The 13,981-nt window shown below is 42.6% G+C and overlaps 1 protein-coding gene across 15 annotated transcripts in view; it reads left to right on the top strand.

Moving 5' to 3' along the window:
- Positions 1-13,981, top strand: part of LIMS1 (LIM zinc finger domain containing 1) — a 153,425-nt gene that overhangs the window by 123,312 nt on the left and 16,132 nt on the right. For all 15 annotated transcript variants that reach the window (XM_050753078.1, XM_050753073.1, XM_050753070.1 and 12 more), the window contains 2 exons: positions 993-1,152; positions 13,365-13,431. In XM_050753078.1, the coding sequence (XP_050609035.1) occupies positions 993-1,152; positions 13,365-13,431 (227 nt within the window). The remainder of the gene's footprint in view (positions 1-992; positions 1,153-13,364; positions 13,432-13,981) is intronic.

The following is a 13,981-nucleotide window of genomic DNA, read 5'->3' as shown; positions in this document are numbered from 1 at the left end:
TCACCCAGCTGCCATGTTGCTTTTCTTCTTGCAAACTGCACAATGGTTAGAGCCTGAGATTATTTATTGAATGCCTTCTGTGTTTTAAGGTGTAGTGGGGTTACTGATGGGGGGATTTCCCACACCACCAGCCACAACAGTGGTTACTTGACAGCCTGGTATCACTTTCCTAACCATGAAACGTGGTGGTATCCCTGTCATGTCCTTTCAAGTGTTTGAAATTCGTGGTGTAATCTGTTTTGATTGAGAGTGTGATTTTATGAGCAGGGAACCTGGATTTCTAGTCCCGTGCCTTCCTTTAACTAATTAGCCTTGTGATGTTGGTCTGATCCTTCCATCTCTGTGAACCTCTTTTGCCATCTGTAAAATGATCTTTATTATGTAAAATTTTGTGGTTTTAAGATACACTTTATAATACTGGTAATCAGGTTCGTCTTACCGATTAGGGAACAGGACCGGGGCATCTTGGCTGGTTTTAAGGTTACTTAAGCAGTTGCTTTCCACAGAATTTAATCAAAGGGGTAACCTGTGTCTAGGTTATATGGTATGGCATTTAGTTGACAAGCATTTTAGATTCTATTCTTAGAAGGGAAAGAAATTGGCCTTGAGATGCTGACTTTTGGATATTTTAATTAAGCTTCTTATAAAGCTGTAAACCAAGTTCCTTGAGAGCAGCTTATAACTTTCATCTCTGTCTCAGGTGCCTAACACATAGTAGGCACGCACTCATAATATATTTAGCAAGAAAAATGCCAAAAATGTTAGAGACAGAATCAAAGTGGGACACCCTTACAGAGCCTCAGATGCTAGGGTAGAGGCTGAGGAGTCCAAGTTCAGAGCACGTAAGGAACAAGCGAAAAACTAAACTTTTTAGATAAAATAGGGTTTTTGTGATCAGATAGAATTCGCTGCTCACGGTTCTTGGTGTGGTTTGGTCTTCAATCTAAGAAGAGGCTGACGGTCTGCAACCTGCTGTTCTTTGTGTGTTACAGCAACATGGCCAATGCCCTGGCCAGCGCCACTTGTGAGCGCTGCAAGGGCGGCTTTGCACCCGCTGAGAAGATCGTAAACAGTAACGGGGAGCTGTACCATGAACAGTGTTTCGTGTGCGCTCAGTGCTTCCAGCAGTTCCCAGAAGGACTCTTCTATGAGGTGAGTTGTGCTAGACAAAAGCAGGGAGGTGCCATTCCCCGCCCTCCCGCTTCCTGCCCTTCTTTTCTGAGGCCTCCTCCTTCATGTTCAGTTTCATGAGGAAAGACTGAATTGAAGTGTCAGATGCATGCCAGGTATTTGATAGCTATGAGGTCAGAGGTGGAATCTGTATGGCCCATATGGACAGTGGCATGGATGGGACACCCTCACAAACCCTGCATTCATATTGCTCAGTTCGTTGTCCTATTTCAGAACCCAGAGTCCCTTATGACAGAGCCTTTCAGACCTAAGCAGCTCAGCTCCACATACAAAATTCTTTCCGAGTCTTCACCCACACTCAGGCCCCCAACACACCTCACCCATTCCTGTCTCTGTGTCTGTCCCCCTTCTCAGAGGACCACTGGACCCGCTCTAAAGGACAGTGTGTGCTGTACGTCACCCCCTCCACAACTTCCCAGCCTCGAGCCAGGAGCGTCCATGCATTTATTTTCTAAGGAAAAAATAAGTATTTTAGGGAACTAGACTGTCTACATTTATCTACATTTAGCTCTTCTGGGTGTGTATGTTCTTTTCCAAATACTTGTTTTTCTTGGCCGTCAGGTGTTAGCATATGGTCTGCACTTCCTTTGTAGTGTATTTGGTATTCTCAACATTACTGAAACCCCTTTCTCGTTGTTTTGTATTGTTTTGTTTTGTTTGAGACAAAGTCCTATTGTATAGCCCAGGCTAGAGTGTAGTGGTATGATTATAGCTCATTGCAGCCTTGAACTGCTAAGCTCAAGTGATCCTCCAGCCTCTGCCTCCTGAGTAGCTGGGACTACAGGCGTATGCCACCACGCCCGACTAATTTTATTTTTTCTAGAACGGAGTCTCCCTATGTTGCCCAGGCTGGTCTTGAACTCCTGGTCTCAGGTGATCCTCGGCCTCCCAAAGTGCTAGGATTACAGGCATGAACCACCACGTCCAGCCTACTGAAACCCCTTTCTCACAGTAAACATGTATTTTGGGGGATAATCTAGGGATGCTGACCCCAGGCTGTAAATGAAGGTGAGAATGAGGTATTTTGTGTGTGTTAGATCAAATAGGTAATTTACTGTTACCACCTTACTTCTTACATATTTGTACATATCTGCACATCTATATATGATAATATATGTATGTAGAATTATTTTATAGCTGGAGGTGGCTGCTCTTTGATTTCTTCCTTTGCCTAGTGGATTTTTATATTTCCCTGTTATATAAACCATGCTTGAGCAAGGAAAGGTAGTTTACAAAGATCATTGGTAAGTCCGTTGTGTGCCTCTCAGGCAGCATTTTCCCATAGAAACAAACATCATGAGATGGGGGTTCCCAGGCCAGCCCACAGAAAAGCTGTTTACCCCATCACGGGTACATGAAATTTAGGGCTAGCAAGTATGTAATAATGTCACTCTGGGAAACAGCTTTAAGGGTTTGGGTTAGGGAATGCTATTTTATTCACTAGTACACATTTTTTTTAAGCTCCTGTTGTGTCCCCAAAACACACATTCCCGACAACAAAAACCTTAGCAGTGGAAAGAGGTCTTCATTTTCTCTTTTCTTCTAATTCTTTTTTTTACTTTATTTCTTTAGACCTCCAAACATGCTCTGTGTATTTTCTTGCAGTTTTTCCTGTTCTTCCTGACTCCTTCCCTGGGCAGTGGGAGTCTTTTGGGCAAGGATGATGGGTTTAGGGATGGGCAAATGACAGTTGTGAGGATGGACAGGAGCAGGAGAGGCCAATGTACCACAGCAGAAGAGGGCGGGAGAGGAGCTCCAGAGGTGTGAATGGAGGCATCAGGCATAGAGACCCCTACTGAGGCTATAGGTAGACTGTGATTGGCTGGTGAGGAGAAGGAAAAGGAAATCCCTAGGTGCTAAGGCAGCAAGAAGAGAGGGCGTTTGCTGGTGCTAGTGGTGGTGAGCCATGACTCAATTCAGGTAGAGGGACCTGAGGACCTGCTCTACCTCAGCACCATGGAGGCCTGCCAGGACTGTGGCAAGGAAGGAGATGAGACTCCCAAGGCACATTGAAGGGAATTCTGGAAAGCTGGCTTGGAGAGAGCATTGGTCTTCTCACTATATGAATCCCTTCTTTATCCCTCCCTTTTTTTTTTTTTTTAATCCTGTGGTCCAGAGAGGTTGAAATGTCTGATAACACAGCAGGTTTGTGACATGAAAGAGATGAGAACCTATCTGGTCTCCTAGTATCCAATACAGTATTCTTTCCCTGACATATTCTTTTTAAATATATTTTTATTGAAATGGGCGATTATGACAAAGGCCTTAGGAGAGCTTGGTCCAGGGGAGCAATAGAGAAGAACTCAGAGAAAAAGACAGGCTCTGTTGTCCCAAACATTTTCCTTATATTCCTGGCCTGCTGTTTCCCCTGAGAGCACCCTGGAGCTCCAGCACTCCGTCACCTTCTTTCTCCCATTTTGCCTGTGACTTAGGAATGAACATGATGGTTAAGCTACCTTCATTAAGCAGCATGACCGCTTCCTGAGCTCCTGCTGCCGCATTTAGGCCCTGTCAGCTGTGAGGCCACTGGTGCTGAGTCAGAGGGAAAGGCTCAGAACAGCCTTGAGCAGCGAAGAATAAAGTGTGACTCATCTCGTCCTGCCCACCCCTCACACTGGACTATAAATACCCTCCCTGGGTCTGTGTGCTGTTATTCCAAAAGATGTGTTGAATACCCAGAACTAGGCTATTCATGGGCTGTTGCCCAGTTCAAGCTGTTGGGTCCTGAGGAAGATTACTATTTTGGCTACATTGTTTATCATTAAAACCAGCCCAGGAATGTGTAAACCCGCATGTGGAGAATAAGAAATTTCTTTTTGGTTAAATGATATTAGAGAAAAAACCATCCAAGGCTGCTAACAAATAATCTTTACTTTCAATTATATCAGCAATAAGTTGTTTTCCAGAAAAGGAAGCTTGGAAGCTTACCCGGTTTGCCTTCCATGTGGGACATGACTGATGTGCTTCAGTCTTTGTATAATAACAAATGCATCTTCGCCACTCTGTATCTTGGTTATTGCTTTTGTCTCATTATCAGAACAACTTCCTTCCCTGATTTCCACAGCCTCTATGTGTTCTTTTCTCTAGAAGACTAGCTGTGAAGACTTAGAGGTGGGTTCTGTGCACTCGCTTCCCCTTGAAAATGTGATTTACTTTTATGGTAGAACTTTGTGGTACTTTGAATTAAATAGGACATTCTTCCCTTTGGCCACAGAGGCAAGTATGGAATGAGATCCTTGTTTCCTAACCACTTACTAGAACATATATCTGAAGAAATGAGCAACAGTATTTCTGTCTCAACTACAGTTTCTCTTTTCTTTTCTTTTTTTTTTTTTTTTTTTTGAGACGGAGTCTTGCTCTGTCGCCCAGGCTGGAGTGCAGTGGCCGGATCTCGGCTCACTGCAAGCTCTCCCTCCCGGGTTTACATCGTTCTCCTGCCTCAGCCTCCCGAGTAGCTGGGACTACAGGCACCTGCCACCTCACCCGGCTAGTTTTTTGTATTTTTTTTTAGTAGAGATGGGGTTTCACCATGTTAGACAGGATGGTCTTGATCTCCTGACCTTGTGATCCGCCCATCTCGGCCTCCAAAGTGCTGGGATTACAGGCTTGAGCCACCGCGCCCGGACTTTTTTTCTTTTTCTTAAGACAGGGTCTCACCCTGTTACCCAGGCTGGAGTGCAGTGGCACCATCATGGCTCACTGCAGCCTTGACTTCTGGGCTCAAGCAATCCTCCCATCTCAGCCTCCCTAGGAGCTGGGACTACAGGCGCACACTACCACAGCCAGATAATTAAAAAAATTTTTTTGCAGAAACAGGGTCTTGCCATGTTGCCCAGGCTGGTCTCCACTTCCTGTACTCAAGTGATTAGATGCCATTTCCCTGGGAAAATACGCTTTCAGCCCAGAGGCCCTAACGCTAACTTTAGTGATTCCTCAATCTAACTTTGTGACATCCAGCGTTATCTCCAGTAAAAGGAATATCTTAATTTTTTCCATAAGAAAATACTTTTGGGAGTGAGGTAGAGCCAACAGTTGCAAGAGTGATTTAAGTCCAGGAAGTGTTGCAGAGTGTGATGGACTGAACCAAGGACCAGGGACCTGGTGTGCAGCTGATTAACCCTGACTTAGTACATTCTCAGGGCTGGGTTCTTTGTTGGTGCTTCACATTTCTCTCTCCTTAGTTTGAATTTCACAAATGTCCTTTTTTCCCATCACAAAATGCATTAACAGGAAAGATCCATATTTTTATTTTTATTTTTATTTTTTTTGAGATGGAGTTTCACTCTTGTTGCCCAGGCTGGAATGCAAATGCACAATCTTAGCTCACCACAACCTCCATCTCGCAGGTTCAAGCAATTCTCCTGCCTCAGCCTCCCAAGTAGCTGGGATTACAGGCATGTGCCACCACGCCCGGCTAATTTTGTATTTTTAGTAGAGACGGGGTTTCTCCATGTTGGTCAGGCTGGTCTCAAACTCCCGACCTCAGGTGATCTGCTCGCCTTGTCCTCCCAAAGTGCTGAGATTACAGGCGTGAGCCACTGCCCCTGGCCAGGAAAGACCCATTTATGATGAGTAAGTTTGTAGCAAGATGTTTTACAGAGAGGTTTCTTCACTCATTTACTCTGATTATTCAGGAAGGCGGAAACTGAGAATGGAAGCCACTTCCAACCAGCACATCTGTTTATCTGTGGACCCACTCACTTCAGGGCAGTTTATGACAAACCGGTGTAAAGCACCAAATGAAGATTTGCAAATCTGCACTTGACTGGAAATGAGACTTGCAGCTGATTTCTCATCCTGAGCTTACTTGAAAGCTCAGAATAATTCTGTTTTTTCCCCTGAAGGGAATATTTACAGAACTCCAAAACTTAAAACAGTTAAGAACAGAGCCGTTCTTGGAGTTCATCTTCCCCCACACAGAGCGACCCATTTCCACAGGTGGTGGGACCTCAGGGTTCTTACGGCATTTTGTTTATAAATGCCACTAATTTGGACCTTTAATATTTCTAATAGGCTTATTGTATTCCTTGTTTAAATCAATTTTGGGATGTAATGTGGAGTTACCTAGAAAAGCTATGTTTATAGAAATTTAATTCTTCCCAATTTATGATTCTTGACTTTTTAAAAAATTTAAATCCTGGAGTTTTACTTTGGATAAACTTCTGGCCTGTCAGACCCAAAAGTTGGGCTATACTGTGTTTGATCATTTCTACACTCTGTAGAAAAGAGGCAGCTCGTTATAGCAGAAGTTCTCCACCTGGAATTAACAGTCGTTGTGACACTGGAGAAGCATAGCCCAGAGTGCAGGAGATTTGCAGGATGAATGGTGGCAAGGAAATCTATTTCTAAGTCCTCTTATTCTGGTTTTAAAGGTCTCAATTTCTGGATCCTTTTCTCTTTGACTGAAAACATACTTATATTCACAATAGCACTTCTCTCACATTGCAAAAGAAAGAAATCTCAAATCTTACTACCATTAATTGCTCCAGGATACCCATCAAAAAGGATTAGTTAGGAGTGCTGAAACCCATAAGCTTAGTCTTTCCCTGCCTTGTATATTTTCTTGTTAAGGAGAAGCTTGGCTTTAGGAACTGTGTTGGATATCCTGTATTCAGGTACAGATATGCACGTCCCTTAACCACAGGGAAATGTCTGAGAAAGGTGTCATTAGGCGAGTTCATTGCTGTGCAAAAATCAGAGAATGTATTTAACCTAAGTGTAATAGCCTACAGCCCATCTAGTCTATATGGTATAAGCTATTCCTCTAGGCTACAAACCTGTACAGCATGTTACTATACAGAATACCGCAGGCAGTTGTAACACAATGGTGAGTATTTGTGTATCTAAAAGTATCCAAACTTAGAAAAAGTACAGTAAATATACCATATACCATGGTAGTATATATGGTTCATTGTTGACAGAAATGTTATCCAGCGCATGATTGTATATGCTGAGTTTAGAGATGTAGACAGTAGTTACAATAGCTTTCTTTCTTTCTTTTTCTCTTTCTTTCTTTTTTCTTTCTTTCTTTCTTTCTTTCTTTCTTTCTTTCTTTCTTTCTTTCTTTTTTTTCTTTCTTCCTTCCTTCCTTCCTTCCTTCCTTCTTCTTTCCTTCCTTCCTTCCTTCCTTCCTTCCTTCCTTCCTTCCTTTCTTTCCTTTCCTTTCCTTTCCTTTTCCTTTCTTTTCCTGCTTCTTTCTTCTTTCTTTATTTCTTTCTGAGTTTTGCTCTGTTGCCCAGGCTGGAGTGCAGTGGCACCATCTCGGCTCACTGCAACCTCTGCCTCCTGGGTTCAAGCGATTCTCCTGACTCAGCCTCCTCAGTAGCTGGAATTACAGGCGCATGCCACCACACCTGGCTAATTTTTGTATTTTTAGTAGAGACAGGTTTCAACATGTTGGTCAGGCTGGTCTCGAACTCCTGATCTTGTGATCTGCCCATCTCAGCCTTCCAAAGTGCTGAGATTACAGGCGTGAGCCACTGCGCCCAGCCAACAGCTTTCCTTTTAGGACTTAGCCTTTTTCATCCCCTGACTACATCCCCTGACTAATTTCAGAAGAATTCATCCTTTTTAAGAGAAAGCTCTGGGAGAGCAAAGCAAAGACATTGGTAAGAAATTGTGAATGAGCTGGATAGAAAACACAAACCATTTTTCTTCTGCTTGCACACCACGACAGTCACCACAGAAGTTCTTCTGTGACCAAATATATGGAAGTTTTTCCCCACACACAAAGCAAGCAATCAGTTCTGCAGTGGACACCAGCTGGGCGTTCTCTGATTCAGTTCCCACACTATCTACCTGGAGATAGCCTCAGATCCCACAGATTGAGGGGTCAGCCACAGGACTGTCTTCTCCTTCTGATGCCAATTGAAAGCCCCAGATTGCTTTCTCTGTACTTCTGGCTGACATGCTCTGTAAATTGGGGATCCCACAGCCCCCTCTTCTGGTTCTGTTAATTTGCTAGAGCAACTCATAGAGCTCAGGGAAACACATTTACTGGTTTATTATTAGTATTTTGTTTGTTTGTTTGTTTGTTTGTTTTGAGACAAGGCCAAGCTCTGTCGCCTAAACTGGAGTGCAGTGGAACAATCGCAGTTCACTGCAGCCTCCATCTCGTGGACTCAAGCAGTCTTCCTGCCTCCGCCTTCCCAGTAGCTGGGACTATAGGCACATGCTACCATGCCTGGCTTTACCAGTTTATTATAAACAATATTACCAGCCAGGCATGGTGGAGCACACCTGTAATCCTAGCACTTTGACAGACTCAGGTGGGAGGATTGCTTGAAGCCAGGAGTTCAAGAGCAGCCTGGACAACATAGTGAGATCCCGTCTCTACAAAAAATAACAAAATTAGCCAGGCATGATGACACACACAGTCCCAGCTACTTGGGAGGCTGAGGTGGGAAGATCATTTGAGCCCAGGAGTTGGAGGCTACAGTGAGCTATACTCATGCCACTGCACTCCAGCCTGAAAAACAGGGCAAGACCCTGTTTCTGAAAAAAAAATAATAATAATAATACATAAAAATAAATTTTATTTTATTTTATTTTATTTTTATTTATTTTTTTTTTTTGAGACGGAGTCTCGCTCTGTCACCCAGGCTGGAGTGCAGTGGCCGGATCTCAGCTCACTGCAAGCTCCGCCTCCCGGGTTCACGCCATTCTCCTGCCTCAGCCTCCCGAGTAGCTGGGACTACAGGCGCCCGCCACCTCGCCCGGCTAAGTTTTTGTATTTTTAGTAGAGACGGGGTTTCACTGTGTTACCCAGGATGGTCTCGATCTCCTGACCTCGTGATCCGCCTGCCTCGGCCTCCCAAAGTGCTGGGATTACAGGCTTGAGCCACCGCGCCCGGCCATAAAAATAAATTTTAAAAAAGGATATTACAAAGGATACAGATGAAGAGATAAATAGGGTGAGGTATATGGGGGAAGGTGGTCAGAGCCTCCGCACCTTCTCTGGCTGCACCACCCTCTGGGAAGCTGCACTGTGTTCAGCTGTCCAGAGGCTGTCTGCACCTGTCCTTTCACGTGTTTACGGAGGCTTCGTTATGTGGGCGTGATTCATTAAACACTTGGCCATCGTGATCAACTTCACCTTCAGCTCCTCTCTGCCTTCCCTGGAGGCTGGAGGGTGGGGCTGAAAACCCCAACCGTCTAAGTCTGCCTTGGTCTTTCTGGTAACCCAGTCCCATCCTGAATCTACCCAGGGGCTGCCAGTCATGAGTCACCTCATTAACATATAAAAAGACATCACTTTTAAGATTCCAAGGATTTTAGGAGCTGTATGCCAAGAAACTGGGAGGAAGACCAAATATGTATTTCACAATGTCCCAGTGAGGGCATGCCATGAGCTAGAACAAACAGACCAAAGCATTATCGCTTTTTGACTCTTGGGAGGCCCTGAAAGGTTAAGCAACTTGAATGAGTCTTTCAGTCAGATCTTGAACGCAGGCAGTCTGGATCCATGGTCAGTGTTCTTGACTCCTACCTGTCTTGTTAAAAGGTGTTTCCAAATTACAGCTAATCCTAATTTTATTTTATCTTAGCCAGGGATTATATTTTCAACCTTCCAAAATATATATATATATATATATATATATATATATATATATATATATACACACACACACACACACACCTTCTAAAATATATATATATGTTAACTGCTGGGCTACTTTTTTGTGTTTTTATGCAATATGCATCTTTCTCTTTCATTTAATACAGAATAAAAGTTGATCATTTCTAACTAAATTAATGGAGTTATTTCTGAGTTTTTATACAGTTGTCTTATGGTGTCCACAGAGGATTGGTTCCAGGACACCCCCTCCACCCCACTCCCACCTCACCCTCAGAGTTTACCAAAATCTTCGAACGCTCAAGTCCCTGATATAAAATGGTGTACTTATTTGCATATAACCTATGCACATCCTCCTTATACTTTTCATTACCTCTAGATTACTTATAATAGCTAATGAAATGTAAATGCTCTGTAAATAGTTGTTATACTGTGTTTTTAAATTTGTCTTATTTTTATTTTTCTAGTGGTATTTTTTATTGTTTGGGGTTTTTCTCTCCACATATTTTTTTATCCTTGGTTGATTGAATCCAAGGATGCAGACCCAGAATATACAGAAGGCTGTTTTGTGGTCGTTTTATTTTTTTGTTTGTTTGTTTCTAACTGACATAATAATTACACATATGAGGCACAGTGTGATGTTTCAATACATGTATACATTGTGTAAAAATCAAATCAGGGTATTTAACATATCCATCACCTCGTACATTTATAATTTCTTTGTAGTGAGAACATTCAGAATACCCCTTTCCTAGCTATTTTGAAATAGCTATTTTGAAATGCAATATTATTAACCACAGTCACACTACTGTGCAATAGAACACTAGAACTTACTCATCCCAACTGTAACTTTGTACCCATTGATCATCTTCTCCCCATGCTCTCCACTCCATTCTCCCCAGGCTCCGGCAGCCTCTATCTTACTATTTCTATGAAATCAACCTCTTTAGATTCCACATGGCCGGGCGCGGTGGGTCAAGCCTGTAATCTCAGCACTTTGGGAGGCCGAGACGGGCGGATCACGAGGTCAGGAGATCGAGACCATCCTGGCTAACACGGTGAAACCCCGTCTCTACTAAAAAATACAAAAAAACTAGCCGGGTGAGGTGGCGGGCGCCTGTAGTCCCAGGTACTCGGGAGGCTGAGGCAGGAGAATGGCGTAAACCCGGGAGGCGGAGCTTGCAGTGAGCTGAGATCCGGCCACAGCACTCCAGCCTGGGCGACAGAGCGAGACTCCGTCTCAAAAAAAAAAAAAGATTCCACATATGAGTGAGATCATGTAGTATTTGTCCTTCAGTGCTTATTTCACTTAATGTAACGTCCTCCAGGTTCATCCATGTCGCCACAGATGACAAGATCTCATTCTTTTGTATGGCCAAAGAGTACTCCACTGGGTATATGTACCATATTTTTTTTATCCATTCATCTGTTGATGGACAGTTAGGTTGCTTCCAAATCTTGGCTATTGTGAATAGTGCTGCACTAAACATGAGAGTGCAGATATCTCTTCCACATATTGATTCTATTTCCTTTGGATATATTCCCAGTAGTGAGATTGCTGGATCATATGGTAGTTCCATGAATTACTGCTAAAAGCTAAACATCAGATTTTTATACACATAGATGGCATACATTTATCAGAAATATATCACACTTCATAAATACTTGTACTTTTGACTTCACATTATAATGTAGTATGGCAGAGTATGAGTAATAGCATATCAATTTATTCTCCTCTGTTAATAAACTTTAAAACCAAATACATTAATCTGGGCAAGGTAGTGTGTGCCTGTAATCCCAGCTACTCAAGAGGCTGATGTGGAAGGATCACTTGAGCCCAAGAGTTCAAGACAAGCCTGAACAACATAGCAAGACCTAGTCTAAAAACAAAAAGATACATTAAATATATGACAGCTTATTAATTTGAATTAAGTGAAAGCTGAACATAGTAGCTCACACCTGTAATCCCAGCACTTTGGGAGGCCAAGGCAGGCGGATCAGTTGAGGTCAGGAGTTCAAGACCAGCCTGGCCAACATGGTGAAACCCTGTCTCTATTAAAAATACAAAAATTAGCTGGATATGGTGGCGGGTGCCTCTAATCCCAGCTACTCAGGAAGCTGAGGCAGGAGAATCGCTTGAACCCAAGAGGCAGAGGTTACAGTGAGCCAAGATTGTACCTCTGCACTCCAGCCTGGGCAACAGAGTGAGACTCGGGGGGGGGGAAAAAAGTTATTTTTCTAGGAGAAAATCTGCTTTGGTTGGTTCAATAGTAAGAACTGACTTTGCCAGTTAAGCTGTGGTAGATATGTTCACTAAATTGGATGAACTAAATCTATAGCCATAATTTGAGGAAATTGAGTTGACAAGTGATACATTAAAAATGGATGTCATTAAAGATGGATTTTGATAATCAAACAGTGTATGACTTTTGACATGTAACTTGTAAGGAGCTCAAAGACTCAAGGGGAGACAGTACTATAACAAGTCTCACAACTTGGTAATGTGAAAAAGGCTTCTTAGCATTTATATATTTTTTTAAAAAAGCAACACCCAAAATAGAAAATAGACCTAGAATTCATATTGAACCTGAGTCTTCTAGTGGAAAGCCATATTGATGCATGAGATACATGAAATAATTGAAGGAGGAAAGGGCAGCCCTACTCATTTCACTTTCACTAAGATATGCTTTTCAAGTAAACAGATAGTATTAAAAAATTAATATTTATGTCTTGCTTGTCCTGTACTAATCATTGTAATGATATTACAGAAGAAAATAAATGTTAACCTTTACAGCCTTATGGATTCAAAACATTTTAAAGTTTTGTGGTTTTTGTATATATATATATATATTTTTTTTTTTTTAATTGCAGAAAAGTATGGCAGGGCGATCAGTTAAAGACAAGTACAAAAAATATACTCGGATAAAATTGGAGGACATGAAATGGAAACAGTTCAAGAAATGAAAGATGTAAAAATCGCGGCTGTTAAAAGGATTTTTTTTAATGGATTTTGGTCATTTTAAAATGTGCTGGGGCTGAGCGTACTGGCTAACGCCTGTGGTCCCAGTGCTTTGAGAGGCTGAGGTAGGAGGATTGCTTTGGGCCAGGAGTCCAATAACCAGTCTAGGCAACATAGCAAGACTCCCATTTAAAAAAAATAAATAAAGTACAGTGTGCTAGAATATTTGCCCTTTGTAAATATTTAAGGTTACAGTGAGAATTACAGATATCGACCTAAAAAATGTGGGAAGTGAGTTGTATGTATGTGCATATTTTCTGGAGGGAGAGGTGATCCGTAGCTTTCATCAGATTCATTAAAGGCAGGGTATTTGAGCCAGAAAACAATTCAGCGCAGTCAGAGGCCGGGTCACCATCCCTGTAGGTGTACTAGTCACTCTGGCCTCAGCTCATTCCATGTGTCTTTCCTGTACCAACATGCAGATGTATGGATGGTGCGAAAGTGTATCTCCTTTTCTAAATCCCGGTAGAGTTATAAACTCTTAGCTCGGAAACACCTTTCCTGTATATCTCCATCAAATAATTATATTTCTCCTGTGATTATTTCGTGTTTGTAAGTTGGTGGTACCCTCTCTTTCAGTTTGAAGGAAGAAAGTACTGTGAACATGACTTTCAGATGCTCTTTGCCCCTTGCTGTCATCAGTGTGGTAAGTTTTACTGCTGAACGTCAAGTAAAAAGTAAGTTTCCGGCCAGGTGCGGTGGCTCACACCTGTAATCCTAGCACTTTGGGAGGCGGAGGGAGGAGGATCACCTGAGGTCAGGAGTTTGACACCAGCCTGGCCAACATGGGGAAACCCCATCTCTACTAAAAATTCAAAAATTAGCTGGACGTGGTGGCAGGTGCCTGTAATCTCAGTTACTCAAGAGGCTGAGGCAGGAGAATCGCTTTAACCCAGGTGGCAGAGGTTGCAGTGAGCCCAGATTGGGCCACTTCACTCCAGCCTGGGCAACAGAGCAAAACTCCATCTTGGGGGAAAAAAAAAATAAGTTTCCAAATTCCTTAAGTCATTTCACACTGGTGAAGTATCGATGGTAAAGATGGTTTTTGGTGCTCATTATGAATAACTGTTGGATACTTCATCACTCCACTTCCCTATTGTTAATATATAACTAGCTGGAGGAGTATCAAAACCTAGAGAGAATTGATTTTTAAGGACATTTAAGGTAGAGGTATTTTGGGATGAACTAGGACTCCT

Source organism: Macaca thibetana, chromosome 13 (assembly GCF_024542745.1).
Source record: "Macaca thibetana thibetana isolate TM-01 chromosome 13, ASM2454274v1, whole genome shotgun sequence".
Classification (NCBI taxonomy): domain Eukaryota; kingdom Metazoa; phylum Chordata; class Mammalia; order Primates; family Cercopithecidae; genus Macaca; species Macaca thibetana.
This window is presented reverse-complemented; position numbering and strand designations above follow the sequence as displayed.